At 63.9% G+C, this 27,747-nt stretch overlaps 2 protein-coding genes and 1 long non-coding RNA gene across 7 annotated transcripts; 1 reads left to right on the top strand and 2 right to left on the bottom strand.

The window, feature by feature from the left end:
* Nucleotides 1–430: 430 nt before the first annotated feature.
* On the bottom strand, nt 431–5,050 carry MMP9 (matrix metallopeptidase 9). The gene is made up of 13 exons (XM_064167776.1): nt 4,725–5,050; nt 4,271–4,509; nt 3,751–3,899; nt 3,446–3,574; nt 3,190–3,363; nt 2,934–3,107; nt 2,613–2,786; nt 2,359–2,514; nt 2,045–2,267; nt 1,753–1,892; nt 1,486–1,636; nt 1,278–1,381; nt 431–991 (listed from the first exon to the last, which is right to left on the bottom strand). Exons 1-13 carry the CDS (start codon nt 4,866–4,868, stop codon nt 882–884), a joined length of 2,067 nt encoding a protein of 688 aa, XP_064023846.1. The 5' UTR covers nt 4,869–5,050; the 3' UTR covers nt 431–881.
* Nucleotides 5,051–10,861: 5,811 nt separating this feature from the next.
* LOC135188098 (uncharacterized) lies at nt 10,862–14,779 on the bottom strand. Its single transcript, XR_010307561.1, has 3 exons — nt 14,445–14,779; nt 12,752–12,959; nt 10,862–11,057 (listed from the first exon to the last, which is right to left on the bottom strand). It is a non-coding gene; the product is annotated as an uncharacterized LOC135188098 (long non-coding RNA).
* Nucleotides 14,780–15,048: 269 nt separating this feature from the next.
* On the top strand, nt 15,049–24,720 carry ZNF335 (zinc finger protein 335). 5 transcript variants are annotated; one of them, XM_064167325.1, is made up of 28 exons: nt 15,049–15,128; nt 15,521–15,752; nt 16,086–16,359; nt 16,709–16,786; nt 16,983–17,312; nt 17,412–17,546; nt 17,628–17,762; nt 17,885–18,143; nt 18,247–18,424; nt 18,540–18,652; nt 18,811–18,829; nt 19,032–19,148; nt 19,234–19,310; nt 19,411–19,571; nt 19,657–19,892; nt 19,998–20,079; nt 20,158–20,252; nt 20,350–20,630; nt 20,721–20,853; nt 20,922–21,311; nt 21,400–21,542; nt 21,857–21,993; nt 22,492–22,595; nt 22,709–22,786; nt 22,924–23,007; nt 23,146–23,211; nt 23,381–23,462; nt 23,978–24,720. In XM_064167325.1, exons 2-28 carry the CDS (start codon nt 15,552–15,554, stop codon nt 24,094–24,096), a joined length of 4,107 nt encoding a protein of 1,368 aa, XP_064023395.1. In that variant the 5' UTR covers nt 15,049–15,128; nt 15,521–15,551; the 3' UTR covers nt 24,097–24,720. The 5 variants fall into 5 exon arrangements, with proteins under 5 accessions (XP_064023395.1, XP_064023394.1, XP_064023392.1 ...); XM_064167324.1 differs by having other exon boundaries at nt 17,628–17,786; nt 17,885–18,128; XM_064167322.1 differs by having other exon boundaries at nt 17,628–17,786.
* Nucleotides 24,721–27,747: the final 3,027 nt, after the last annotated feature.

Here is a 27,747-nt window from a genome sequence, read left to right as displayed (position 1 = left end):
CCGGCCCCGGGCAGCGTCCCGGCATGGCCCCGGCCTCGGCCGCGCTGGGCTGGGCTGGGCCGGGCCAGGCCGGGGCAGGGAGGCTCGGAGTGGGTGGGTGCAGCCCGCAGCCGGGGGGGCTCGGCCACCCGCCGCGCCCCAGCCTGTGACGACTGCGCGTCCCTCGCCCCGGTGCGGAGCTGGGCGCCGGTGTGGTACAGGGGAGCTGGGGCCGGGATGGGTTTGGAGGATGGAGGGGCACTGGGGACTGGTGACCGGAATGCCGGGACCGGAGGATGTCCTCCCGGCGGAACCCGGCGGCCCCGAGGGATCCCAGAGCCCTCAGCAGAAGCACATTGGCCGCAGCCCAGCGGCCCTCTCCCCGTCGACGCTGGTTCCCTCCAGACCGGGGGAGCCCGCGGTGCGCTGTGGTGCTGACGGAGCGCTCGGAGCCGTGTCCGAAAGATCTTTATTAAAAACATTCGGGCAGGAGCCGAGCTGACACCCGCTCCGGCCGAGCCCCGGCACACCGCGGAGCTCGGCCCGGCCCGGCCCGGCGCGACCCGGCTGGCTCAGCACAAAGACAAATTCGTTCCAAATCCACCTGCAATTTGCACCAGGCAAACGCCTCAGCGCAGCGGGACCTGTGGCACGGTGCCGGCTGCGGCGAGAGTCCTGCTCCCCAGCCTGCGCTCCCAGGGCCCGGCAGCTCCCGAGGGGCCACCCTGGGACTTCCCGCTGGGGAGACAGCAAAGCCCCGACCTCGACGGCTGTTGCCCCACAGCCACGAGGCCACATACCTCCCGGTGTCCCGGGGGTCAGGCTGCAGGGCAGAATCCTGGGGACCGGGAGCGGCGGGCAGGGAGCAGCGGTCGGCTAAAGCCGGGTGGATGTTGGGACCCTCAGTGCTCGGGGCACTGCAGGATGTCATACTTGACGTAGCCCACCCGATCCACCTGGTAGCGTGGCGTCATCCTCCAGTAGAAGCTGCCCCGGCAGAAGTGGTACTTGTCTGGGCAAGGAGAGTGGCAGAAAGAACAAAAGGTCAGCGGGAGGGTGGCTGTGCCAGGAGCTGGCCCAGCAGCCACCCAAGCAGCGTGGGTACATGGGAATCTGGGCCTGGCAGATGCCCCTTTACAGGGCCCAGCCAGCTCCACCACAAGGACTCGCAGCGACCGGTGATGTGCCTTGATCCAGAACCATTTTGAGCCCAGCACCAGTGCAATCAACCCCTGTCCAGAGGCTCAGGGCAGCCCATAGGTGACCACACAGTCCTCAGCCACCAAGCCCCTGCTCACCTTGGTAGAGGAAGACATTGTGTGCATCAAGGGGGACACCGGTGAAAACATCATCGGTGGCACGGGGGTAGCCCTTGTCCACCCTCTGAACCTTCACGTCCAGCCTGTGGGGAAAGTGGAGTGGTGCCAGGGGCTGCCAGGAGGCCTCTCTGCCAGCCTCTCACTGGGGATCCAGCAGGCTCTGCCATGGCCATCTGTATCCACTCACCTCCAGTAGTTCTCCCCGCTGAAGAGCAGCACTTTGCCGCGGCCCCGCTGCAGGGCCCCCGAGATGCGACCCACACCTTTCCCAATGCCCAGCTTCTCGATGCCCCGCGGGCCCAGCATGGTCTTGCCAGAGAACACCCAGAACTGCCGGCCTGCCAGCAGGACAGAGCACAGGAGTCAGCCAGTTCCGAGGGCACAGAACTGGTGGCACTGGGCTCCTCGCCGTGCTGGTAGCACTTGGGCTGAGGGCAGCAGGGGCAGAGCTCACCAGCAAAGAAGAAGATCCTCTTGGTGAGCAGGTCCTGGAAGGCAGCATCGATGACAAGCGGGAGGCCAGGCCAGGTGTCTGCCACAGAGAAGGCGCCCTGGATGCCAGTCTTCCAGAAGGATGGGTGGGTCCAGTATTTCCTGGTGGGGAAGGTCAGCTGTTCTAATAGCCTCGCTTCATGTCTCCCCACACCCCTGGCATGGCATCATATCCCCCCCATGCCCCCAGCACAGCACTGTCCCACCATGTCCCCTTGTCACCAGAGCAGGAGGTGCTGGGCACTGCCACTCACCCATCCTTGAAGAAATGCAGCTCCCCATTGATCTCTGTGATGGCATCAAAGTTCTTCTCCACACAGGCATCCCGGCTGGGGTCCACTGGAATGGGCTCACCCGTGGGCTCTGGCGTCTCCTCCTCCTCAGTGGTGGAGGTGCTGCCAGCCTCTGTGGGCATAGGCTGGGGCTTCTCAGTGGGCACAGGTGCAGGGGCAGTGGGCTCAGGACCAGAGCCACGACCTGAGGGAATACAGAGTGAGGATGTGAGGATGGGGGCTGGCACAGCACTGCAGCCCCCCCTGGCATGCCCAGCTGTAGTGTGGCTGCTCACCATAGAGGTACTGGATGCCCTGGACATCATCTGGGTGCAGCTGGAAGTCCTGGATGTAGCTGTACATGGGATACATCAGGGCCTCACGCACGCTGGAGTGGTCCAACCCCAGTGAGTGCCCAAACTCGTGGGCAGCCACCAGGAAGATGCTGTAACCTGGGGGAAAGCACCAGCCTCAGCACCTGGCAGGATGGGACACACTGGCCAGAGACTGCAACCCCCGTGGAGAGCGTGGGGCCAGAGAGTGCCAGTACCTCTGTCTGGGCAGAAGCCCCACTTCTTGTCAGTGTCATAGTTGCTGGTGGTGGCACACCAGAGCTTGCCATCCTGCCGGCCCTGGCTGGTGCAGGTGCTGTAGGACTGCCCGAGGAAGGTGAAGGGGAAGACACAAGGATCTCCCTGGGAGTTGCCACCAACCACCGCCGTGTCTGCAGTGCAGCATCAGTGGGGCTGGCCCTGACGCTGGCTCATCCAGCCAGACCCAGGACAGCCCCAGGGCCCCTCAGGTGCCCAATCATCTGGGGATTGCCCGCTCCACACCCCCTCCCTCCCTAGAGCCCCTTCTTTGCTCACACCTCTGTTGGGGCAGAAGCCATACTTCTTGTCCTGGTCAAAGTTGGCAGTGGTGGCACACCAGCGGTAGCCATCGGAGCGCCCGTCCGTGGTGCAGGCATCGTAGGAGGTGCCATCGAAGATGAAGGGGAAGACACAGGGGGACCCATCACCGTTGCCACCGGTGGTGTAGAGGACTGTGGGGTGAGAAGGGGTGGAGGTTGGCCCCGGGCGCCTGTAGGCGGGGCAGGGGCTGCGGCCGTGGCTGCCAGCACTCACGCTCGCTGGGGCAGAAGCCGTATTTCTTGTCCCGGTCGTAGCTGCCGGTGGTAGCGCACCAGGGCAGCCCATCCGTGCGCCCCTCTGTGATGCACCGCGAGTATGAGTGGCCCTCGAAGACGAAGGGGAAGTGGCAGTCTGCCCCATTAGCATTCCCGTGGCGTGTCTTCACCACTGTTTGGCAGAGGAATGGCTCAGCAGCAGGGCTGGAAGGGGCACCATTGGCTCCCCACAACCTGCCAGGCCCTGCCCTTACCTATGCCAGTTCCCAGTGTCCAGAGCTCATCCTCATCAAAGTGGGCATCACCCTGAATGCCCTGGCCAGGGGGAAAGGCATGGGCCAAGAGCCCATCCTTGCCATCGAAGGGGTACCCATCCCCATGTTCTGTGGGAACAAGAACAAGTAAGCCCTGCACACCTTGGCATGCAGAGGGGCAGAGGGACCTTGGCTATGTGGAAACATGGCCAAAGGGACATGGGGTGTGGGACCCATAGGCAGGGAGTGTCACCAGCCATCTCCCCACTGCTGAACTGGCTCCCAGTCTCCTGGCAGGGCATCACCTTGGCTGCCAAACATGATCATGATGTCGGCCTCGCCACTGTAGATCTGGGTGAAGGTGAGGGGGGTGACATCGCTCCACACTTTGAAGGCCCTCTGGAAGGCATCGTCGATGACAGCACGGTCCAGGTCAGGGGAGTAGTTCATCACCCTGCAGGGGCAGGTGGGCAGTCAGTACTGCTAGGTTGTAACTTGTGATGCAGGAGTGACCCTGCCCTGGGTGCACAGTGGGCATGTGTCCCACCCCGGGAGAGGATGGCAGAGCTGTCAGGATCAGGCAAAGCAGCCAGCCACCACCACCAGCCCGGGGCTCAGATGCTCTGCTGGTCTCTGGGGAGCAGATGCTGCTGCTGTGCCGGCCTGGCTATGTCTGTGCCAAGACCTAGCTGTGTCAGCAGCACCAAGGCATGGCCAGTGGGCTGGGCCGAGGCTGCCATCCTGCCTGGGCCCTGGTACCCACCTCCATTCCCTGGGGACCACAGCCCCATGGGTATGAGACTGTCTTCCACCGCAGAGACTCACCGGTACGTCAGGTCCATGTGGTCCCACTTGAGGTCCCCCTCAAAGGTGAGGAAGGTTCCCACGTCGGGGACGCCACAGCGGGGGGCTCGCATGGCCTCCAGCGTGCCAGCGTCCAGCTCCCCTGTCTCCTTCAGGCCCAGCTGCTTCTGCATCCTGCGCAGTGCCTTGGCCAGAGACATGTGCTTGCTGCCCGTCCGCGCCTCTGCCCCCGTGGTGTAGCCAAACCGCAGCAGGTAATTCTGCAGGAGAAAGGCAGCCAGAGGAACTGAGCAAGGGATGAGGCTCAGGCGGTCCCGGGCACTACAGAACTCAGGTGCTTGACCTCAGCCTGGGCACCTCTGAGGGCACAGGGACAACAGCAAGCCCCGAGCTCAGCGTGCAGCCCCACGTTGCTGCCCCGGGAGCCCGCCGCAGCGTGTGGCAGGAGGGTGCCGTGGGGCCACATCCCCCTCACCTCCGCCAGTTCCACATCTGACAAGTTGCTGAGCAGCTCCCCCGGGAAGGTGACAACTGCCTGCGGCTTGCTCTGCAGCGGGGCCGCGCAGCAGGAGAGGGCCAACAGCCCCGCGGCGAGCGGGGCCAGCAGGATGAGGGCCATGGTGGTGGAGGCAAGAGGGCTGTGGCTGCGCCGGGTCCCAATGCTCTGCTCTGGGTGCCGCGGGCTCGGCTCCTATTTATGGCTGAGAGGGCAGTGAGTCACCCTCAGACCCCTCAGCCGCCGACTCACTCCCTTCCCACGGTGACGAAACGCACACTCAGGCTCCTCCGTTCCTGCCTTAACTGTTTCATCACCTTGTTTACTAAACACGCTCGATCCCACGCCGTGCCAGGTGCCAGCACAGGCGTGAAGGCAAGTGGCTGTGCTGGGGCATGACATAGCTTGGCTGCCCTGGGGCTGCTCCACAGTGAGGGGCATCGCCCTGACAGCCCCGAGGCTGTGGGGCTGGCCTGGTGCTCCGGACCCTGCAGTTGTGCCAGCAGTTGGCACTGAGCTCAGCCAGCCAAGGGCTGATGCCACCGGACCTAGAAGGCCCTGAGTGGGAACCAAGGTTGTGTGGGCAGAGCTGGAGGAGATCCTCTGCCCAGAGCCCCACTGCCTACAGCCTACCTGCCTGGGAGCTGGACACCAGAGACCAGACCCTCACCAGGACACAGTGTCCATCCCCACGTCCCCCACTTTGTCTGCATCACCCCAGTGGGGCAGAGCATTCCCAGCAGAGGAGATCCCTGTGCTTCGATCAACCCAAAGGTGCCTCTAAGTTTGTTCCCTGGCAGAGCTTCATGCAACTGGGGCAGTGCCTGCCCGGGAGCAGCTCTGTGCCCAGGGATGCTCTGGCAGTGCTGTGGGCCATGGGGATGTCTTGTCCTCACTGGTACTCCATCCTCACCACCAGCTGTTCTGCAGGGTGCTGCTGACTCAGGTTCCCACCCGGCACAACACAAACCTCACCAGGAGATGGTGTTTTCCTGTTGTCCCAAAGTGCCGACGCTTGTGGGAATGAGACTGGTGAGGGGGAAAGCAAACAGGGATGAGGAGCATGAGGCAAGCAGATAGCAGAGCCTGGGGAAAGGCACAGCTTCAGCTGGAGGGGTGGCAGGGCTGGTGCAGCCCTGCAGTACTGCCCATGACCACAGGTCCCGGGACAGGTGCCCCTTCCCCAACCCTGAACCCTCTCAGGATGATCTTCCTGTGCCACCCCATCCCTGCTGGTGCTCTGTGCTCCTGCCTCCCGACCCTCACTGCAGCCACCTCCTCCCTGCATCACCCCGGCCTCAGCCGAGACAAAGCAGCAGCTCCTGGCCCAGCCAGAGCACGGGCAGGGCTGCTCTGGCACCCAGCGAGGGGAGAGGGACTGTGCTGCTGGTGGCCTTGCAGAGGAGCCTCCTTGCCGGGAGGGCTCAGCCCAGGGGAGGATGGGCCCACTGAGGGGCCTCACCCCGGGCACAGGTCCAGGGGCCTCGCTCCCAGCCCAGCTGCTTGCAGCTGCCGCGGGTGCAGTGCCCGGGCTGCAGGCAGGCAGGCAGGCAGGCAGGCACGGGGAGCTGCGGGCAGGGCAAGTCAGGCTGGGAGGAAGCAGAGCTGAGAAATTGTTTTCTTGCTTGATTCCCCACCACAGCCCTGCAAGAGCAGCTCCAGTTCCTGGGCAGAGGAAGTTGCTCCACAGCAGCTGCTGTGCCCCTCTGTGACAAACATGTCCAAGCTGTGGTGCCTGTAGAGGCACTGGCCAGGGACCCCCACAGCCACGTCAGGTCACTGCCGTCGCCTTCTCTCCCCGTGGAGCCCAGCCTGGAGCCCAGCCTGCCACTCCTCACCCCTAGTCTCACTGCCTGCCCACAGCCAAGGTGGAGCTAAGGCTCTGTCACGGGCCCTGAGATCCCCACCACAGCTGATGGCTCTGGGCACGTGCAGTGAGCTGGCACCACACCATGCCCTCAGCCCTCGGCTCTGCCAGGATCTCAGCCCACAGCACACGAAGCCAGTGCAGGAAGCTGGATACAGGAGCTCTCCTGGGACAGACAGGCAGGGGATGTCTGACACCTGCTGTGGGCACAGGAGGACCAGATCTGGACCTGGCCTCCCTGGGTGCTGTGGCAGATTCCTGGGCCTTTCCCATGCTATTTCCATCCCTCGTTTCTGCCACATGCAGGACCTGCAGCTCCCACAGCCTGAGCACACTGCCACAGCACTGCCCACACCACAATGGCACCACTCGTACCCCATCACCATGGCACTGCCATCACCACATCATCCTGAGGGCAGAGCTATTGCCCTGCAGACCACAGCAGTGCTGGCAGAGATGGGGATCAAAGAGCAGGGGCACAGAGCAAGTGGCAGCAAGAGAAGCCAAGAGCCAGGGCCCCACACACCACACAGCCCATCCTGGTGAGCCCACACTTGCCCAGACCTGGCTCACATCAGGGTGCACCGGTGGGGCTGTGTCCAATGGCCCTGAGCACCCTCAGGCTGGGCAGCCAGGGTCCTGGTGGTGGGCTGCCAGGCACAGCTCTGTCCCCAGCCCAGCCTCTCTCACTGACTCAGAGTCCTGCTCACCAGCTTCCTCCCGGCACCAGCGCGGGGATTTTCTGGTGACTCTCTGGATGCTCTGCAGGGAGCAGGGGCAGGGCACCAGGGAAACCCCCACGTCTGGTAGCACCAGCAGCCTCCATGCTGGGCAGGGGAACTCCGCAGGGACGAGCTCTGCAGGCACGACCTGGGATGTGGAGCAGCCCTGCTTGGGCAGGGAGCTGGGCAAGGCATTATTCCCTCTCCATGGGCACATGTGCAGGGATGCTTGAAGCAGCTCAGCTCAGGAGTGAGCACAGGCAGGTCAGTGGGCAGGGAAGGGACCCCTGGCACATCCAGGTTCTGTGCTGCCCAGCCTGCATCTGCCCAGGGGCATCATTTACACCCTGCAGAGATGAACAAAATGGAAAAACCTCAGTGGACATCCTGCATCCCACGAGGCTGCCTGTCACCACTGCTGCCACCGAAAGGGGAAGGAACAGGCACCACAGACCCTTCCCACGCTCTTGCTCACTGCAGTGAGGTTTTGTGGAGGGGACCCTGGCTGGGGCTGGATGCCTGCATGGATCCTTGCCCAGGGCAGAGGCTGGTGGGATATGGCAGCAACTCAGTGAGGCTGCACGTCTTCAGCCAGGAGATACTGAGCAGGCCAGCAGTAAGATGTGGGGGACTGGGCAGAGCCAGAGACCTGCAGAGCCAGGCCCAGACTCTGTCCAGCTCCCTTTGGAGTGAGGCCAGGCAGGCAGAGAGCACAGCACTGCTCAGCCAGGGCAGAGTTCGGACAGCCACAGCTGGGGGGGGCACCAGAGTGGTAAATGTGACAGGAGAGCCAAGGAGCAAGGCAAGGGGACACCTGCTGCCTCACACCTGGCCACCCAAAGAGCTGGGCAGGTGACAGAGTGGGCATAGGAATGAAGGGCAGGCCTGGACATGTGGATGGCACTGGGTATGGCAAAGCGTAGCAGTAAGGGGAAGCAGGGCAGTGGGGAGTCAGCATCTTGTGCCAGTGAGACAGCACTGGGGCAAGGAGAGCCCAGAGCTAGGCACCGTGGGAAAGCACAGCCTCTGCTGAGGGCAGAGAGCAGCTCAGGAAGCACCAGTGCCAGCGCCACCATGGCTCAGCCAGAGCCCCTGGCTGGTGGGCAGAGGATACCAGTGCGTGCCCTGAGCCAAGCTGGGCAGCTGCAGCTGCCAGTCCCACTGCCCCCAGCCCAGCCCTGCTCCCACCCCTCAGGCTCTGCAGCACCCCATGAGCCACTGCCCACTCATTGACTGCCCTGATCAGTGCCAGCCCACCACAGAGCACCTTGTCCTAGGCAGGAGGACTTCTGGCACGGGAGCAGCTCTGCGTCAGAGGCTCGGAAGTGCCTTTGCTCCTGCTCGAGGTCTCCAGACAGAAACAACATTCCTGCACACGCTGCCCGGCTGCTGCCCGGCACGGGGCCCTGCGGGGGCTGCGACCGCAGCCTCCAGCTGCGCCCAGGACCCTTCTTGGCAAACCATTCTGCATGCCACTGCCCCACAGTGCTCCCAGCAGTGCTGGTCCCCGGCCCTGCATGTCACCCCTGCCTGCCCGAAGAGACAGGAGTGCACCTGTGGCATCTCTCTGCCCACCCCTGCCAGTCCCTTGCCCCACCTGGGGAAACCCCCAGCCCTTCAACACCAGCTTCTTGTGAATCCTTTGCCTGTTTGCTCAGTCCTGCCCCGCCAGCTCCACTGCCCCCCCAGTGCTGTGCTGCTGCTCCCTGCAGCCTCACCTGGGTGAGGGTGACGTGGGCAATGCCAGCCAGGCTGATCATCTCCACCCTGCAGGCACCGAAACCAGCGCTGCCGTTTCGCCACCTACAGCACCCACCCCAGCTGCCAACCACCCATGACAGATCCCCATGGCCCTCACACTGGCTTCAGGCACCCAGCGGGGTGGCCCAGACACCTTCCCGTGTTGGGCTGGGACACGTTTCCCCTGCCTTCACTGACCCTGTTGCACCTCCTAAACCCTCCCTGCTTGCCCCCTCGGAATATCCCACCCTGATACCGAAGCTCCAAGTACCCATTGACAGGCAGAGCGGCACAGCCCATGCCAAGGCAGCCAGACAAAGACCCACTGGGGGAACCCAACACAGAGCCCAGCATCAAGGGGTGTGGAGGGTCACAGCTGCTGGGAAGCCTCCAAAGGTGGAAGCCCGGGAAGGGCTTGAAGAAACGAGTCCATCTCTGCCCTTTTTGATTCAGTCAGAGGGAAACCAGCTCAGACTGTGCCATCTGTCCATGAGCAGCACCTCAAGCCTGGCAACCCAGGCAGCCCTAGAGCCCTAGGAAAGGGGTGTGAGAGCTCCAAATGCCGCAGGGCTCTTGCTCTGCTCCATGACTGTGCTGTAATCTCCCCCACACCCCTTGACTCGTGTCCTGGCTCAGTGCTTGCCTCCAGCTTTGACCAACTTTTGTTCTACCAAACGTCCCCTGCCCTCCAGGGGCAGGAATGGGTTCGGGCGTGTGGGGTGGGGCAACACTGATACTTTGTCATCTGCGGTGACTTTGGGAAGGGGTACCCATGGGCAGCCCTGCTGCTGTCATCCCCTAGTCACACGGGGCCACCCTCTCTGGTGCGACCTGCCCCTGTTTCCTGCACCCTGCGGAGTCAGGCTGGAAGGCAAGCAGGATGGGACGCGGCTGGGTGGCCACAGGCAGAGCTGCTGGCACGGCACAGCACGGGTGGGCAGCGTTTTGTTCCCCGGTGTGAGACAGGCACAGCAGCTGCCTGCTAAATCGGGATGGGGAACAATGGTGACAATGACGGTGAACCTGCCCGGCAGGCGGAGGGGACAATGGAGCCGGTGCCAGGCACTCGCTGGCTGCCAGCCACCCAGCGGCTCCGGAACAAGGAGCGGGGGTTTGTGGAAGGTGAAACATGGGCAGAACTGGTTGTATTTAATCGTAAACTGCAGGCGGCAGAAGGAGAGTGGTGGAGGCAACACGCTCGGCTCCCAGGCAAACATTTGACAACTGTTCTGACGCTCGCTGCCAAATTAACTCAGAGTGGCTCCGTTGTCAACACAGGCATATGGACAGAGCCCAGGAACGGCACACGGCTGGGCTGCCAGCCGGGCGCTGCCGAGGCTGTGCGACCCTTGGGGGCCTCAAAAACTCTTCTGTGGGCACCACGGAGGGGAGGCAGCCAGTCACAGTGGGGGCACTGGGGACCGAGGGAGCTTCTTCTGTGCTGCTGGGGGAGGAGCAAGGCTGAGAGTATCCAGGTGAGAGCCACCAGCCCCCTGGCAGCTGCCATGCTTCAAGCACCACATGGCAGAGAGCAGCCCTGGGGTCCAGCGACTCCCCTCCACTCAGAGCAAGGTCGGGGGACCAACCAGACCACCACTGCACCTCAGTCACTGCCTGGTGTGCTCAGGACCACTGAGGAGTCTGGTGGCAGGCAGGGCTGTGGTGGCAGCACAGGCTGAGCCCCTTGCTGTAGCACTGCTGTGATGCTGGGCTACTCCAGCTCCACAGGTGCTCAGCAGAATGATGCCACGCACGGGTGATGGGAACGGCACAGCAAAACACGAGTGTCAGGTCTCTGGGGCCCTGCCACACAGAGTTCTCCTGCCCACCTTGTTTATTTTACTTATATTTCAGTAATTTGCTGATTACCCTTTTTTAAGTAACCAGCAATGATGAATCAGCAGCACAGGAGGGGCTGAAGTCGGTGGCCTTGGACCGTGGCTCTGAGGTCTCAGGTTCTGGGAAGGAAGCCACAGGATCCCTCTAGAAGGGAAAGAAAACAACTAGCAGCAGCAGTTCTGGCAGTGAGAAGAAGCTCTGCTGGGCCTGGCCATGGCTGCTCATGTTCAGCAGCTCCAAATTCATGTTATCAGTGGCCCTGGAGCCCTGCAGGAACGGCAGGCACAGCTCTGAGCTGGCTGCGAGGCAGGATGTGCGGCAGAGCTCAGCCCTGCCATTGCCCCAGCTGGTGTGCAGGGTGGCAGGCAGCAACGGTCTGAGTGGCAGTGGGACACAAGTATGGCACTTTGGTCCCTGTGAGCAGGCAGGAGTGCAGCCAGCCCAGCCAGATTGTTTCAGCCCACGGAGAGCCCTTTGGTGTTCATGGCACAGCCACTGGGCAGAGCCAGGGCCAGCGAGCTGCCTCTTGCCCAGAGCATCTCACGAGGGTGTAAGTGATCAGCACAGGCTTTCCTCGGCTCCTCTGAGCCCCTGGGAAGCAGCTGGGAGTGGCTCCTGCCTGTCTCGGGAGAGCCCAAGGGTGGCATTAGGGCTTCAGCCGCAGCCCCGGTGGCCACAGAATATAGGGCATTACCCTACGACACTCCCACTGCTGCCAGAGCCCCAAGAAACACAGATGCCAGCAAGCACAGTTGGCACTAGACGGAGGCTGCTCACTGCAGAGCCCAGGGCACATGACAGAGAGGCCCGAGCAGTGCCCAGTGGGCAGCTACGCCGGCTCGCTGCCACCCTGGCACACAGCGATCCCCGGGGAGAGCCGCGGGCGCCTGCTGCAGCAGCCGCGTTGCTGGGAAGGAGCTGAGTGGTGAAGCAATCTGGTGTGAGGAAAAGCCATTTCCTGCAGCACGAGCTGCTTTGCTCAACGCTTTGCAAAATGTGCTGATGCAACTGCCCGGCCCAGGTGGGTACAAACAGCAGCCTGGCGATGCGGTTCCTGCCCCGCAGCTATGCAAACAGCCCCGGCAAGGCTCCCGTTAGAAAAGGAAACAAGGGCAACGAACGGCCCCGACAGCAAAATCACCACTGTGGGAGCCCGGGGCTCGGGCTGCACAAGGTCGGGGGTGGGGCACGGCCCTGGGCACCGCGCCGGGCACCGCCCTGGACTATTCTGGGACAGTGAGCGACGATGCCAGCCCACAGGGAAGCTGCTGCGGCAGTGGGACAGGCTGCGCAGGGTGAGTGACAAAGTGCTGGGGACAGGGCAGGCCGTCGTGGCTGAGGACCAGAGCCCAGCAGGACCCCACCTGGAGTCCCAGGTCACTGCTCTCGCCCTGCCCTGAGCAGCAGCTCCTCTGGCTGGTGATCCTTCCAAGCACCACTTCCAGATTGCAGAGCGTGGAGCCAGGAAATCTGCCCCGGCCCGGGACTGCCTTCACATAACAGAGCAGGCAGCCCACTGGGAGCAGCCACAGCCCAGCCGAGGTCATCCTCCTGCTCTCCAGGCACAGCTGCTCCTATCTGCTCCGCTCACTCCCCAGACGCCTTCACCTGGCACCGCCCTGCTCGGCTGCCTGGACACACACCCAGTGCACAGCCACCCCTGGATTGTCCCAGCGAGACTTGTGTTTGCTTTAGCCCCGAAGTGATCTCAGGCCCAGGAACCACAACGGGAGGCGTTCTCAGAGAGAAGCTGCGCTCCAGAGCAGGGCACAGGAGCTGGGCTTGGAAATTCCCTGCCTGGGGGCAGGCAACATCGTTAAATAGAGCTGAGTACTCACCCCAGCAACATCCCTGCGCTATGGTCCTTGGAGACAGAGAGCACAGTGCAGCGCCGCAGGGTAACTGGGGAAGCTCCAAGCACTTTCCATCAGTCCAGCCAGCATCAGGTGGCTCCACATGAGCCCCCGAGGCTCCCAGGTCAGGCTGCTCTGCCCTGAAACCAGCATCCGCTGGGAAAATCCTTCACTTATCCCAGGCAGCAACTAGCTGAAGGCAAAAGAAAAGAAACCTGCTGGTCCCACACAGATCCAGCCCTTTTCCTCCCCCTGACAGGGGCTTTTGCAGGGGGCTCCCAAGACTCACTCCCCTGACGGAAACCAGCCCCATGGCCAGTCACAGGCAGTATCAGGCTCCTCCAGTGTGAGCCGCAGAGCAATGGAAAGGGGATGTTGGAGAGGGGAGATCAGCCACAGGAGCCCTCACATCCTCCCCAGCTCCACTTCCCTACAGCAAGCACACTGCTATCCAGGCTAACTTTAAAGAGGAGCAAGTGAAAAAGAGCAGCCCTAGGGTCTCTCCCAGCTGCTGGCATGACGGCGACTGCAGCAGCCAGCTGTGTGTGGGCACTTGGCACCCTAGGCCCTGTCTGGCCACGCTGCTGTGGCAGCAGCACTGGTGTGGCCATCCCCTGCTCAAGTGGCACCAGCCCAGGACTGGATCTCATTGGTGCTGTCTCCGGGTGATGGATGAGGACAAACCTTTCAAGGATGCACTTAATTAGCTGTGGAAAGGGCTGGAAAGCACTTGCAGAGATGGATGTTTGGCAGCAGCTCTTCAGCTGTGTTCAGGGTGTCTCAGCAGGGCAGGAGTGCTGGATGGACAGAAGGGACCCACTGAGCCCCAGAGAGCAGCCCTGGGCTGTGGGAAGCGGAGTTTAGCCACTCACCCTGAACCAGAATCACCACTGCCAAGCGATGCAGAGTGCTGGTCCAGCCACCCCACTGCCTGAACACTCACCCACTGTCATGCTCACCGCCTGTGCCAGGCAAGACTCTGCCTGTCCTTCTGGTGCTGGCACCACATCAGCACCAGCTCTGCACCGGTTGCTCTGGCCAGCGAACCAACACAGCTTCTGGCCCAGACTGGCTCTGGACAGAGCTGCACTGCAGGTTGGCTCAGTCCTGGTGGCCCTAGGACCCGCATATGGATCCTTGGCCCCTATGCTCAGTGTGTCTCTTTCACTGGGACTGAGCCAAGTTCCACCCAAACACAGTCCTGCCCGGAGGCAGTGCAGGCACAAGGCTGCCATTAGTCCAGAAAAACCTGGGATAGAGGCTCTCAGCAGAGCCCTGTAACATGAGAAACCATCAGTGACAGCCTGCTCTTGAGTGCATTGCAGACGTCAGAGCAGAGCAAGGGCAGCGGGGCCAGAGAACGCAGAACCCAGACTCGGTCCACAGCTGAGCTGGGCTGGAGCAGACGGCGCTGCCAGAGCCGAGCGCACTCCCGTGGGGACACCGCTGTGACGAGGGCCGGCAAATCCCCACCACCCACAGCCAGCCCAGCGCAGCACCCCGCTTGTCGTGACTACGGAGCCAGAGGTGCTACCAGCAGCGGATCCAGGCCCGCCAGACCGGGCGCTCGTCGCACCTGCAGCAGGGCGCAGCCAGCCCGGGTGACGGCAAGGAGGGGACAGAGGGGAACCGCGGACGCTCAGCCGCACAACCGCCATCGAAAGCCTGCAGCACAAACCTACAGCAGGCGGCGTTCCCAGCCCGGAGCGGTGCGGAGAGCGCCCAGCAGGCGGCACAGCCCCCGGGGCTCAGCACGGTCAGGCCGCCGGCGCCGCAGCTCGCTCCGGGAGTCACAGTCAAACTCTGTGCCCACCGCGGGCTACGAGAAGGGACCCACGGACCCGGGGCCGCCCGAATGCCGGGACAGGCGCGGGGCAGAGCGCGGAGCGGAGGGATCCGAGGGCCTAAAGCACCCCGGCACAAGGAGCCCCAGCCCGGCCCGGTCCCGCCCGGCCCCGCCGCGGCCGCGGCCGCTTCCGCCCCGCCGTCACGTGACACGCGCATCCCCGGCGCGACGGCGGCGCTCAGGGCCCGGGCGCCGCTGCTGCGTCATGACGCGCGGCCCTGCACCGCCCGTGTAATCCCTCCGCGGAGAAAATAGCTCCCCGGCGGGGCGCTGAGCCCTTCTCCAGCCTGTGGACGGCGGAGAATGCCGCTCAGTGCCGCTCCTCGGTGGTGGCGGCTGGAGAGAGGGAGCGCGGGCCGGCGGCGTCGAGTCCTGCGGCCGAAGCGGGGACTCGGAGAAGTAGTTCCGGCCCGCGCCGCGCGCGGCTGTACCGCTGCGCGGCGCGAGGGCGGGGGGGCATGGCGGCCGCCGTGGTGCCGGCTCCGGCGGGGACGCGGTGGAGGCGCGGCGGGCAGGGTAAGGGCGCGGGCCGCAGGGTGGCCGGGCGGCGGCGGCAGCAAGGCCCCTCGACCCGCCGCGACGGCGACTCCCCCCAGCCCCGGCGCACCGGGGCCGCCCCGCCGTGTGCGCGCGCGCGGAGGCGGCGGGGGGGACCCCGCGGCAAGATGGCGGCCGGGGGCCGGGCGGGGCCGCGGGGCACGATGGGACCGGGAGCGCCGGGCGGCGCCGGGACCCCCGGCGGGGGCGGGCGGCACCCCCGGGCATGGGGCCGCCGCAGCTCCGGTCCCTCCGGCGGAGCCTCGCGGGGCGGCCCGGGCGCCCGGGCCGTGTCCCGAGCGCTGGCCGGGGGCGGCGGGGAGCGGCGCTCTGGCCGCGACGCTGACGGCGGCGGCGGCCTCCCCACGCAGGTCGGTCCTAGGCGGCCCGGGCAGGGCGGGCATGGAGGAGAATGCGGTGGAGAGCAGCAGCGACGCGGCCCCGCAGGAGGCCCGGGAGGAGCCCTCCGAGAGCGGTCTGGGCGTCGGGACGTCGGAGGCCGTGTCGGCAGACAGCAGCGATGCCGCCTCGGCCGCCGGAGCCCTCTCCCGTGCCGATGAGTCTGCCGTGGGCCAGAGCTCTGACAGCAGCGGGGGCTCTTTGGTGGGTGCTGACGGGGAGGACGGGGCAGCGGTAGGCTCGGGGAGGGCGGCTTGTGGCAAACGCAGCCGGCGCTGGAGCTCAGCAGCCTTGGCAGGCGCTGTGGGCGGTCAGATGTCTGCCGCCGGTCAGAGGAGAGCTCTCCTTGGTAGCGGGAGCAGTGCTGGGGGTCCCGGGACCTCAGCAGTGCCAAAGGAACCGTCCTGCTCCCCTTCCTGGCAGTCCCGTGGTGACGTGCCGGTGTCGTTTGCTTTGCTGGCTGCCCCGAGGGTCTGGCCTGGCCACGGGCTCTCAGCTGAGCTTTTCTGGCCTGTTGGTGGTTTTTTGTTGCATCAGGAGGAGGTGTCGGAGAGCAGCTCCAGCACAGATGCCGTTCCTCAGATTTACCTGCCAGACTCATCCTCCATTGCCCAGTCCACCTTAGGGTCCAGTGTGTCCACTGTGAGCCAGTCCATCATGGTGTCAGAGTCTCCACAAGTCCTTGTCCACTCCAGCGTCATCACCGACGGAGCCACGATCGTCTCTGACTCCACCGCGTCCACTTCCTCCGACCTGGGCTCTGCCATCGACAAGATCATCGAGTCCACCATCGGCCCTGACATCATCCAGAGTGAGTCTGGGCTGCAGCGGCTGGCACGGGGGCACCGCTGCCTCCGCTGGAGCCTGCATGTGGCCTGAGGGGCTGGGGAGGGAGCTGCTGCCATGCCAGCCCTTGGGAGACAAGGGTGGCAGTGCCTACCTGCATGCAGACGCAGGTCCAGCAGTGGGGATTTATCTTCTTGCATTTCTGGAGGGTTTGACAAGGAGGCTGCAGCCCTCCTTCTCCTGCCCATCTGCTCCTCCAGCTGTGTGCCAGGGCAGACTTCATCTCTGCAGCCAGACCTTCCTTGCCCCTTCCCACTGTGTATGAGAGAGCCCTTGCGACTACAGCCCTTGCTTTGCCCTCCTCTTCCTCACAGGCTGCATCGCTGTGACCAGTGCTGAGGATGGTGGAGCAGAGACTACTCAGTACCTCATTCTGCAGGGCCCTGATGATGGTGAGGGTGTGCTCTGGGGTGTCTGGTGGTGGCTGTCTGTACCCCAGGCCTGAGAGGCATGGGGCTTGGAGCAAGTGTCCCAACCATAGCACCTGTCCCAGCATCTCCTGGCTGGTGGGAGCTTGTCTCTGAGTTCCTGTGCACCCTGGGGGTAGGGGAGGGTTTGCTTCTTGGCTGAGCTGTCATGGTGTTTCAGGTGCTCCCATAGTGTCCCAGATGGCCACCTCTGCCCTGGCCAGTAGCTTAGCAATTGAAGCGGTCGTTGAGGGGCCTACCTCCACAAGCCTCGATCAGCCTGGCCCTTCAGACCCTGCTGAGCAGCTGGAAGTGCTGAAGTTGCCCACACAGCCAGATCAGGCCCAAGAAGCAGATGGTGGGGAGGAGCTGGACCAGCCAGACATGGAGACCCTAGAGGAGATGATGGAGGTGGTGGTGGTGCAGCAGTTCAAGTGCAAGATGTGTCAGTACAAGAGTGTCTCCAAGAAGACTTTGATTAACCATATGAAGGAGAGGCACTTCCAGCCAGGTGTGTGCTGAGGAAAGGGAACCAGGGAGGGCTGTGGTGGTGAGGGACTCTTCCACCACACAGCCTGCTAAGTAGTCTCTGTACTGTCCTTTCTGGCAGTGGGCTCAGCACTGGCTTTGAAGAAAGGACGCCCACGGAAGGGGGGAGCAGCTGCAAAGACCGCAGAGCAGGAAGCTGCTGAAGAAGAGGAGGAGGATGATATCATGGATGCTGGTGCTATTGATGACCCTGAAGGTAGGACTCATCCTCCCCACTTCATAGGTGACTTAGTTTCCTCCCAGTCTCTGTCTGATGTTCTGGGCCTCTTCCCTGCAGAGGACAGTGACTATAACCCAGCTGAGGATGAGCCTCGTGGGCGCCAGGCCAAGTACAGCCGCAGCATCCCTACATCCAGTGAGGAGAGGCCACGCCGGCGCCCAGGGAGGCCCCGCAAGTTTCCTCGTCTGGAGGGTATGACCCAGGGCTTGCCTGAGGGTGAGAGGAGTGGGAAGCAGCAGTCCTGTGCTGGGCTGGAGCTGGGCAGTGGTGCAGGGAGGGCATCTGATGGAGCTGTGCCATGTCCTGTCGAGCAGGAGCAGAGGTGGAGCCCCTGGTGACCTCCCAGAGCACACCGAGTCGTGAGCTGCAGCCTTTGGAAGCAGCCAGTTCCTCTGGGCTGGAGAACGGTGCCAGCGAGAGCGTGGCAGAGCCCAGCATCAGCCAGTCCGACTCAGAGAACAAGGACCCTTCCTCCAATGCCAGCCCTGAGGAGGCCGACGTCCTGCCCCGGCGGCGAGGGCGGCCCTCCCGCCGCTTCCTGGGCAAGAAATACCGCAAGTACATGGGGCGCAGGTGAGGGGTGCCAGCCGAGCCAGCGCTGGGCCCTCTGGCTCTGCCCAGGGCTGGTCCAGCCCCGGCTGGCCACCACAGCCCCGACCCCGGCCCTGTTCCCCAGGTACTACTACAAGTCGGCCAGGCCCCTGATGAGGCCCTACCTGTGCCGCATCTGCGGCTCGCGCTTCCTCACGCACGAGGACCTGCGCTTCCACGTCAGCTCCCACGAGGCCAGCGACCCCCAGGTCTTCAAGTGCCTGCAGTGCAGCTACCGCTCCCGACGCTGGTCCTCCCTCAAGGTGGGCACCCTCTGGCCTGATCCAGGACCCACAGGCCTTGAGGTTTTGTCCTACCCTTGACCTGCACGGGGGGCTGTTGGCCCCAGGTCTCACAGCCCCGCTCTGCTTCTGCCAGGAGCACATGTTCAACCACGTGGGCAGCAAGCCCTACAAGTGTGAGGAGTGCAGCTACACCAGCGTGTACAAGAAGGATGTCATTCGGCACTCCACGGTGCACAGCCGTGACAGGTGAGGGAGCTGCCTGCCTCGCAGCCTGCCCCAACCACACCAGCTGTTCCCTCTGCCCCTTCCCCAGCCCCAGAATGGGCAGTTCTGGTGTATGGGTAGAAGGGAGCTCAGTCCCAGCATGTGGCTGACGGGAGGGGCTTTGCTCCTTTCTTTTCCAGGAAGAAGAGAGTGGATCCGGTGAGTCTGGAGTGCTGCTGGCCTGTCTCCACCTGCTGTGCAGGAGGAGGCATGCCTGGGCTGCCCCGGGCTCTTGGTGCCTGGCTGGAGGCAGCATTTTGGGATCCCCTGAGGATCAGCAGCCCAGGTCCTACAATGGGGAGGGGGGTCAGGACACTGGTGACCCCTCCCTAGCAATCTCATCCTCGTGGTCTCCCTTCAGCCCCCAAAGATGAACTCCTTCCCGTGCCCTGTCTGCAACCGCATCTATCCCATGCAGAAGAGGCTGACACAGCACATGAAGACACACAGCACCGAGAAGCCACACATGTGTGACAAGGTGGCAGAGGGGCATGGCCTGGGGTGGGGCTGGTGGGCAGGTGGAGCTGGATGGGAGGTGAGTGCTGCTCTTTGTTCTGCTGCAGTGTGGGAAGTCCTTCAAGAAGCGCTACACCTTCAAGATGCATCTGCTGACGCACATCCAGGCCATCGCCAACCGCAGGTAGGGGCCCGGCAACAGCCTGCTGGGTAGAGCCAGGTCCCGCTGCCCGCAGAGGCAGGCACAGGAGGTCCCTGCTGCCCCTGTGCCGCTGTCCTGGCAGGTTCAAGTGCGAGTTCTGCGACTACATCTGTGAGGACAAGAAGGTGCTGCTGAACCACCAGCTGTCGCACATGAACGACAAGCCCTACAAGTGCAGCTTCTGCAAGTACTCCACCTTCCGCGAGGACTTCCTGGTCTCGCACATGGCTGTCAAGCACACGGGTGAGAGCAGCCGCCTGGCCCCGTCCCGCCCCTCGGCTCCGCAGCGGGGCCGCGGCAGCTCCCCGCTGAGCGCAGCGTCCCGCAGGAGGGAAGCCTTTCGCCTGCGAGTTCTGCCACTTCACCACCAAGCACAAGAAGAACCTGCGGCTGCACGTGCAGTGCCGCCACGCCGACTGCTTCCAGGAGTGGGCGCAGAGGCACCCCGAGGAGCCGCCCTGCCGCCGCCGCCCCTTCTTCACCCTGCAGCAGATCGAGGAGCTGAAGCAGCAGCACAGCCAGGGACAGGCCCCTGCTGAGCCAGAGCCAGAGCCAGGCCTACCGGTCGGTGCCACCTCCATATCCTGCCTCCTCCCGTGCCCACTGTCTCCAGTCATGCTGCCAGCTTGCTCTCTAATGCAGGCTTCTCTTGTCCCTGTCACCTTCTAGGCATCCCAGGCTGTGGCAGGAGCAGATGCCCCTGTCCTCTCACAGGACTCCCTGGGAGGGGCCACCATTATTTATGAGGAAGGCAAGTGAGCTCCCGGCGTGGGGGATGGAGAGGGAGTGGGGGGCACCTGCCTGATTCCCGCCTCTCTGGTTCCTGCAGATGTGGCCGGGTCGGCTGAGCTGGCCACACAGACAGCTCTGGACCTCCTGCTGAACATGAGCACGCAGCGGGAGCTGGCCACAGGCTCTCTGCAGGTGAGGAGGGCTGAGGTGGCTGTGCCTGCAGGGGAAGGTCTCTCCACAGCACCCAGCCCTATTCTGCAGCCGTGCCTGAGCTGCTGTCTGTCCCCAGGTGGCTGTGGTGAAGCAGAGCGATTCGGGAGAGGTGCAGGCACCCTGTGAGCCACCAGCACGGGAGGAGGGGGCAGAGGTGGACCTTAAGCAGCAGCAGCGGAAGCTGGTGACGCTGCACATGGCAGAGGCTGGGGAGGCGCTGGTGCAGGAGGCTTACGAGGAGGCGGCGCTGGGTGGCTCGGAGCTGCAGCAGATCACCATCCCCTTCGGCGGGACGGCAGAGTACAGCATCATCGCACCCATTGGCGAGGAGATACCAGCTGCAGGCACCCTCTACAGGTCAGCTGGGGGTGGGAACGCTTCTGACCTAAACGAGGAGGCTTTGGTGGTGAGGAGGAAGAGGCAGCTCTGACTTGTCTTCACCCGCAGCGAGGAGAGCCCTGCGGAGACCTCCCACGCGGTGGTGGTGAGCGAGGCGGTGATGACAGAGGAGGTTCTGAAGGAGCACAGCGACCACTACATCGTGTCCAGTGCTGCGGGGAGCCAGCTGCAGCCGGTGGAGGTAAGGAGCTGTGCTCTCCCCGCCGCGGCAGCGGTGTGAGCTGGCGTGACCGCGTGTTTCTCCCGCAGCCCCTCAGCGGGGACGCTGCCTTCCCCCCGCCGGCAGAGGGCCCGGAGGCGCAGCCCACCGGCGTCAAGTGGCCCTTGGTGCAGTGTGTCACCAGGCAGCTCCAGAAGGACTCGTCTTTATCCCCAGCCTCCGAGGGGCAGGAAGTCTCATCCCCAAAGGTCAAGTGGCCTGTGCTACAAGGCATGGCCAAGAAGCTCTCCTGCAAGGTTTCCACAGCCAAGAAGCTTTCGTGCAAGATTTCCACAGCCAAAAAGTTTTCCTGCAAGATTTGCACAGCCTTGTTCACGGGGAGGGCAGAAATGGAGAGGCACAAGAGAGCCCACGTTGGGCCCAGCACCTTCAAGTGTCCTGACTGCCCCTTCACTGCAGCACTGTGGCCTGAGGTTCGGGTAGGTCCCTGGCACAGGGCAGCCTGGGGAGCTAGAAATGTGGGGACATGTGGGCTTCCTGACCCCACACGTGTACCTTTGTCCCCAGAGCCACATGGTCCAGCATGCCAGCCTGCGGCCGCACAAGTGCTCCCACTGCAGCTTCGCCTCCAAGAACAAGAAGGACCTGCGCAGGCATGTGCTGACACACACCAATGAGAAGCCCTTTGCCTGCCAGATCTGTGGGCAGAGGTGGGTGAGGCCTGGCTGCATTTGGGCTCTCTAAGACTTCAGCGAAGATGGGATGTTGGCAGAGAGCTGACCTGACCCCTGAGGGCTCTCCCCTCCTGACAGGGAACTGTGCCCACAAGTGGTTTATTCTGTGGGTGGGGACCAGCTTCTGTCCTCGAGGAACTTCTGCTCGAGAAGCTTCAGTGCTTGGATCTGATGGAAGCGTTGTGGGAGCTGGGGCAGGCTGTGCTGTGCTCCTGTTTCCCATGGCATGGGTCTCTGCAGAGAGCACCAAGCTGCCTACAGCAACTCCACCCTGCTCTGTCCCTCTGCAGGTTCAACCGCAACGGGCACCTCAAGTTCCACATGCAACGTTTGCACAGCTCGGAGGGCAAGCGCCTGGCACCGCCAGCAGCTGCCCAGCAAACCATCATCCTGAACAGTGACGAGGACACGCTGGCCACCCTGCAGAGTAAGTCGTGTCCCTGTCACCTGCATCACCCCCAGGGCTGCTCTATAGGCTTCACCCAGCCTGTGGGCAAATAGGGCTGAGGTACCTCAGGGCCCAGAAATTCCAGGTGTGGGTCAGAGTTGGCCACGGTGTCAGGGCATGGTGGGTTTGGAGATGAAGGGGTGGGTGTGTAGACCTGTCCTAGCAAGGCACTGGCTCCTGTGGTTCTGTGCATAACTGGGAACCAGCACTTGCCCCAAGCAGGCCTCAGCAGATCAGGATGTGGTGGGAGCCGCAGTGCTGAAAGGAAGAGCAGAGTTCATGGTCTGATGGGGAGGTTGCCTGCCCACGGTGACCTCTGGTTCCCTTCAGCCAGAGAGAGTTTGCTTTAGCTTCTGGCCTTCTGCCAGCAGAGCTGAGACTGCCCTGTGCTCCTCATGGAGTGGGCACCGGGCAGGGTCCAGCTGGCAGCCGTGGCAGGGTGTGTCAGTGTTGGCAGCAGCTCTCTCTGCGTTGCAGCGGCTCTGCAGTCAGGCCAGGCAGTGCTGGCTCCCGAGCGGCTGCAGCAGGCCCTGGGGCAGGAGCACATCATTGTGGCCCAGGAGCAGAGCGTCAGTAGCCAGGTGAGTCAGGCTGCATAGTCCCTGCAGCTGCTCCCTGTGGCCTCTGAGGTTGCCTCCTCGGGGGCACACAGCTGGGCATCCTGCCCTGACCATGGGCTCTGGGCGCTGTGCAGGAGGAGGCTGCATACATCCAGGAGATCACCACAGCCGACGGGCAGACACTGCAGCACTTAGTCACCTCGGACAACCAGGTGAGGGCCCTGAGGAGCTGTCTGGCTGCACTGGGGAGAGCTCAGGTGGAAACGGGCACAGGAGGCAGGCAAGAGCCAGCCCTGCTGCAGCGCAGGGGCTGGGATGGCCTTTCCTGGGTCTGAATCCCTCTTTGCAGGTTCAGTACTTCATCGCCCAGGACTCCCTCCAGCACTTGCTCCCCCATCAGTACGTTGTTGTCCCAGAGGGGCATCACATCCAGGTGAGCTTTGGGCTGCCCTTCTCTGCTGTGCATGGGGCTCAGGCTCCTCCTGCTCCTCACGGCTTACTCCAGTTGAGTGACAGCTTTGTTCAGAGCCTGCTGGCACTCTCACAGCCCAACGGTGGCTCTCACCCCCAGGTCCAGGACGGGCAGATCACCCACATCCAGTATGAGCAGGGCAGCCAGTTCCTCCAGGAGCCACAGGTGAGGGGCCGAGCATGGATGGGGCTGCCAGGGCTGTCTTAGCAGGGTGCCCAATGCCCATCTTGGAGAGGGAAGGATGTGAAGTGGAAGGCGTGTGTGGGCTGGTGACAGAGCAGTGCCCCAGGAGGGCTGCAGGCCTTCCCTGAGCCCACTGCCCTCTGCCCTGCAGATCCAGTACATGCCTGTCTCCCCGGAGCAGCAGCTGGTCACCCAGGCACAGCTGGAGGCAGCAGCACACTCTGCAGTTTCAGGTAGGACCTGGGTCCAGGGCTGGGCTCTGGGGTAGCTGTGGCTGTCCCATCTCACTCCAGCTCTTCCAGGAGCCAGGCCTGCTGTGTGATGCCATCAGCTCGGCCAAGCTCTGCCTGCAGAGGCTTTTTGGTGGTTGTCACCAGCAGGGGTTCACAGGTACCCATGTCACAGCTCTTGCCAGCTGCTCCAGGGTTGGCGACGAGAGCTTGCCACCTTGCTGCCAGCATCCCTGGAACTGTGGGCAAGGGTTGGGCTTCCCCCAGGCACCAGGGTGAGCTCAAGGCCTCCACTGGCCCCAGCTTGTCAGCTGTGGGTCGGCACCGTCCTCTTTCCCCTGGGAATGAGCTTCCACAGGGAGGAGATTGCAGGATGTGCGTTTCCAGACTTCTGCTGGAGCCCTTGTGCTCACCTTGGTGCCCTGCCCGTGCCCCGGGGCAAGCAGGGTTGGGTGCCTGGGCAGACCCTGGTTGGCTGCTGGCCCTCGTGTGACTGCTGTGCTCTGCTGTCCCCACAGCGGTGGCCGACGCGGCGATGGCGCAGGCCCAGGGAGTGTTCACCGCCGAGGCCACAGCCGAGCAGCTACAGCAGCTGCAGGAGGGGATCCACTACGACGTCATCACGCTGGCAGAGTAGCAGTGGCACCAGGCCCAGTGGGCACTGGCACACCGAGCTCAGCGAGGTGGCCGTGACAGGCAGGAGCCACCTCAGTCAGCAGCTGCCTTACTCCTCTGGGGGCTGTGCCCAGGTGCACTGTGACAGAGACGTGCTGCCACTTGGCCACCCCACCAGGCTGCTGCACATCTCCCTGGCACAGGCCACTGCTTCCAGCCAGGTTCTGAGGCTGGCAACGCTCGCAGGCCTGGGCTCTGCCTGCTGCACTTGATGGTCTGAACCTCCTTTCCGTGAATCATGTCCGTGCAGGCCCTGCGTTGGCCTGCCTGGCACACAAGGGTACAGCCAGGGGGCTGGCACAGCTGCGATGTGGTGTGAGGGGTGTGCTGCAGCCACGCTCCCTGTGACACAGCCATGGGCTGTGAGGGCACCCGCTCCTCCCTTGGTGTCTCCTGCCTGCGGGCAGGCAGCAGCGAGGCTCGGCCCGGAGGAGCCCGCGGCGGGGGGAGCGTGGGCGGGAGATGCTCTATTTTTGTTCTGAGGAGGGTTGGACTCTGGTGGTGGTTCGTGGGTGGTTGTGGGAGGGGTTCGGGTCCCGTTCTCGAGCTTTGACTCTGCTTATGAATAAAAAGGGATTGCAGCAGGCATGGGCTCTGTTGTCCTGCCCCGACAGCACTGGCATGGGCTCTGTTGTCCTGCCCCGACAGCACTGGCACCCTCTGCCCCACAGGCCTCTCGGAGCCTGGCCCAGGCTGCTGGCAGATGTGGCTGCCCTGTGCCATCAGCTGCCTTCTGCCTGGGTGACCTTGACTCTTGGGCTTCGAGCCGGGCATCTGCTACAGGGGTGGGTTTGAGGCCGGAGTCCTGAAATTAATCGAGTGGTAAACAGCCTAAATCCCATGTAGCTGCCCCGCGCTACACGCGGCGCCGCCCTGAGCCGCTTGTCTGGAGGTGCTTACATGCGCTTATGACAGCTGAGCCCCGGTGCCGGCTCAGCCTCCGCCCCGCGGCCTCCCCGCCTCGGCGGCAGCACGCCCTGACCCCAGCCCCTTGGCCGCGGCCCTGGCGGGCTCGGTCCACTTGCCACAGGGCATGTGGATGGCACCGAGGGCTGTGCGTTGCCCTGCCTGGCAGTTGGGGTACCCAGCAAAGAGTGGGGTGCGGCTGGCCTCGCAGCCCTGGCTGCCGTTGGTTGTCCTGTGCCCACTCGCGCTGTTGCTGTGCGGCTCTGCCTGTCTGGCCGCGGCTGGGCCAGCATCCAGCTGTGTCCAGCTGCCGTGGCAGCCCCCGGCCGCAGCTGTGCGGCACAGGGTTAAGGCGCGGCGCAATCCGCGGGCGCTCCCCTGGCTTACGGCCGCATTATCTCATCAAGCCGATCCGCGGCGCCGCGGGCAGCGCCGATTAGGGCTGCAAGAGTCCTGTGGGGACAAGGTTACAGGGCCGCTGCGGGGCTGTGGCCGGGGCTGGCCTGGCTGCCCGACCTGGCTGTCCGCTCCTGCTCGGTGACACCGGTGACACGGCCGTCCCGGGGCTTCCGTGCCTGCGGCTGCCCAGAGCTTGGGACCGGCCCGAAGTGGGGACGGTACTGAGATGAATGGATGGAACCAGGGGTCCTGGCTGCGGGAGATGGAGCGCTCCGGGTGCTGCTGGCACTCTGGGCACACGCAGTAGGGCACAGCAGGGGTTCGAGGCCCCTCAGCGCTGGCACCTCCCCTGTGACTGGGTGCCTGGGGCTGTGGCAGGGCTCGTTAGCGCCGGTGACCTTCCCGTTGCCGTCCCCGGGCAGCGCTAAGCGGGTTTGTTACATCTTTAATATCCTGAGAGCGTTATTATCGGTATTTAACCACGGGTACAACCTGAGGGATAATCCCGGGCTGAGCGGGGGGCACAGCGCAGGAGCTGGGCACCCGGCGGGTCGCAAGCCCACGGGGCTCCTTGCACAGCTGCCCACCGCTGCCCTGCCTGCCTGCTGCCCCCACTCCCACAGCGGGCAGGAATGTCTCTATCTGGGCAAAGGGTCCCCAGGGTTGTGGGGTCTCTACCTCTTTGCTCCTCTGCAGCCAGAAGTCTGTGGTGCCACCAGGGCTTGGGCAAGAACCTGGTCAAGCTGGGGGAGCAGCCAAGCTCTAGCCCAGCAAGTTGTGTCACTCATATCCTGCCAACCATGCACAAGCTCTGCCCAGCCTTCTGACCTGACCCGCGGCGGGGGAACTCTGCTGACCCCTGTCCCGGGCCCAGGTGGAGCTGGAGTCAAGGATGGGGACCAACAGCTCTTGGCACTGCAATTGAGCCTGGTGTGTGCCATGTCCCATGGGCATCCCCAGGCCTGTGGTGCTTCCCTGGGCTCAGTGCACCAACCCCCAATGCCACTGCCCCCCATCCCTGGGGGCCACTCCCCACGCATGGTGGTTGTGCAGGGCAGGGAGCCCAAAGGGACCAGAAGTCTTGGTGGGGGTCCTGGCCACGTCCTGGCTGATGGTGGGCACGGTGGGGGGGGGCTGCCCCCTGCCAGTCCCTGCCAACACGAGCTGTGGGAGGGGGGACTTATGCAGTGCCCCAGATCCTGCTGCAGCTCCCCTGGGCACTAATACCCCCTGGTCAGCTGCCAGTCACAGCAGACCCAGCAGCTATAAAATGCCCAGGAGCAGCTCCCTGGATTCTCTCCCTGCAGCATGGCAGCAACTCAGGGTGAGGGAAGCCCAGGCCGAGAGCTGGGGGGCTGTGCAGGACCCTGGGGAGCCCTGCGGGGGCCTCCCCAAACCTTGATGCCCTACCCTTGCCCTGTGCTGGCTGGCTACAGCCTGCTGCCACCACCCCTCAGCCTCCTGGCACCCTCGGTAAGTGTTGCAGTGTGTAGCTGGGATGCGGAACCCTCCTGGGACTGGGCTGGGGCTGTGCCGGGGCGGTCGGGGCTGGGGACTTGCTGTCCTGGGTTCTCTGTATCCTCTGCACCCACCCCCTCCACCCCCCCTTACACCCTCGGGCACCTCGGGACACCCAGTGCCAGGCACGGGAGAGAATGAGGAGGGGCAGGACCCAGCTTTGCCCCTTCCCATGTGCCCGAGCCACTCTGTCCCCCAGCCCCTACCCTCTGGCTGTGGTTGTCCCTGTCCTGACATCCATTTGCCCTCTCCAGGTCTCACCAGCCTACGAGGTGCTGCCGGGGCTGGTACCTAGTGCTGGGCTCTGCCCACCGTGCTGCCAGCAGCCCCTGCCTGTGGAGCCGGGGCGGGCAAAGGTGGCAGCGGCACGGGAGAGCACTGGGGCATTGAAGGCCTGGCTGGCACGGCACCCCAGGAACCCCTACCCCAGCAAAGGGGAGAAGGTGATGCTGGCCGTGGTCAGCAGGATGAGCCTCACCCAGGTCTCCACGTGGTTCGCCAATGCCCGCCGGCGCCTCAAGAAGGAGAACAAGGCAGGTTGGGCGCCGCGGGGTGCCTCAGACAGCGAGGACAGCGAAGGAGAAGAGACCACGCCAGGTGCCAACCCTGTCCCTGACCCTATCCCCGTGCAGGATGGATGCAGGGTGAGTCCTGAGCAAGAGAAGCCAGACCCCGACCAGGGCACGGAACACCACAAACCCAAGATCTGGAGTGTGGCAGCGATGCTGGCATCTCCCGGCAGGGAGAGCAGGTCCCCCCCAGGGGCGCCAGTGATGCCGAAGCAAGGGTA

This window comes from Pogoniulus pusillus, chromosome 29 (assembly GCF_015220805.1).
Source record: "Pogoniulus pusillus isolate bPogPus1 chromosome 29, bPogPus1.pri, whole genome shotgun sequence".
Classification (NCBI taxonomy): domain Eukaryota; kingdom Metazoa; phylum Chordata; class Aves; order Piciformes; family Lybiidae; genus Pogoniulus; species Pogoniulus pusillus.
The sequence above is the reverse complement of the archived record's forward strand: the minus strand, read 5'-3'. Positions and strand labels throughout refer to the sequence as shown.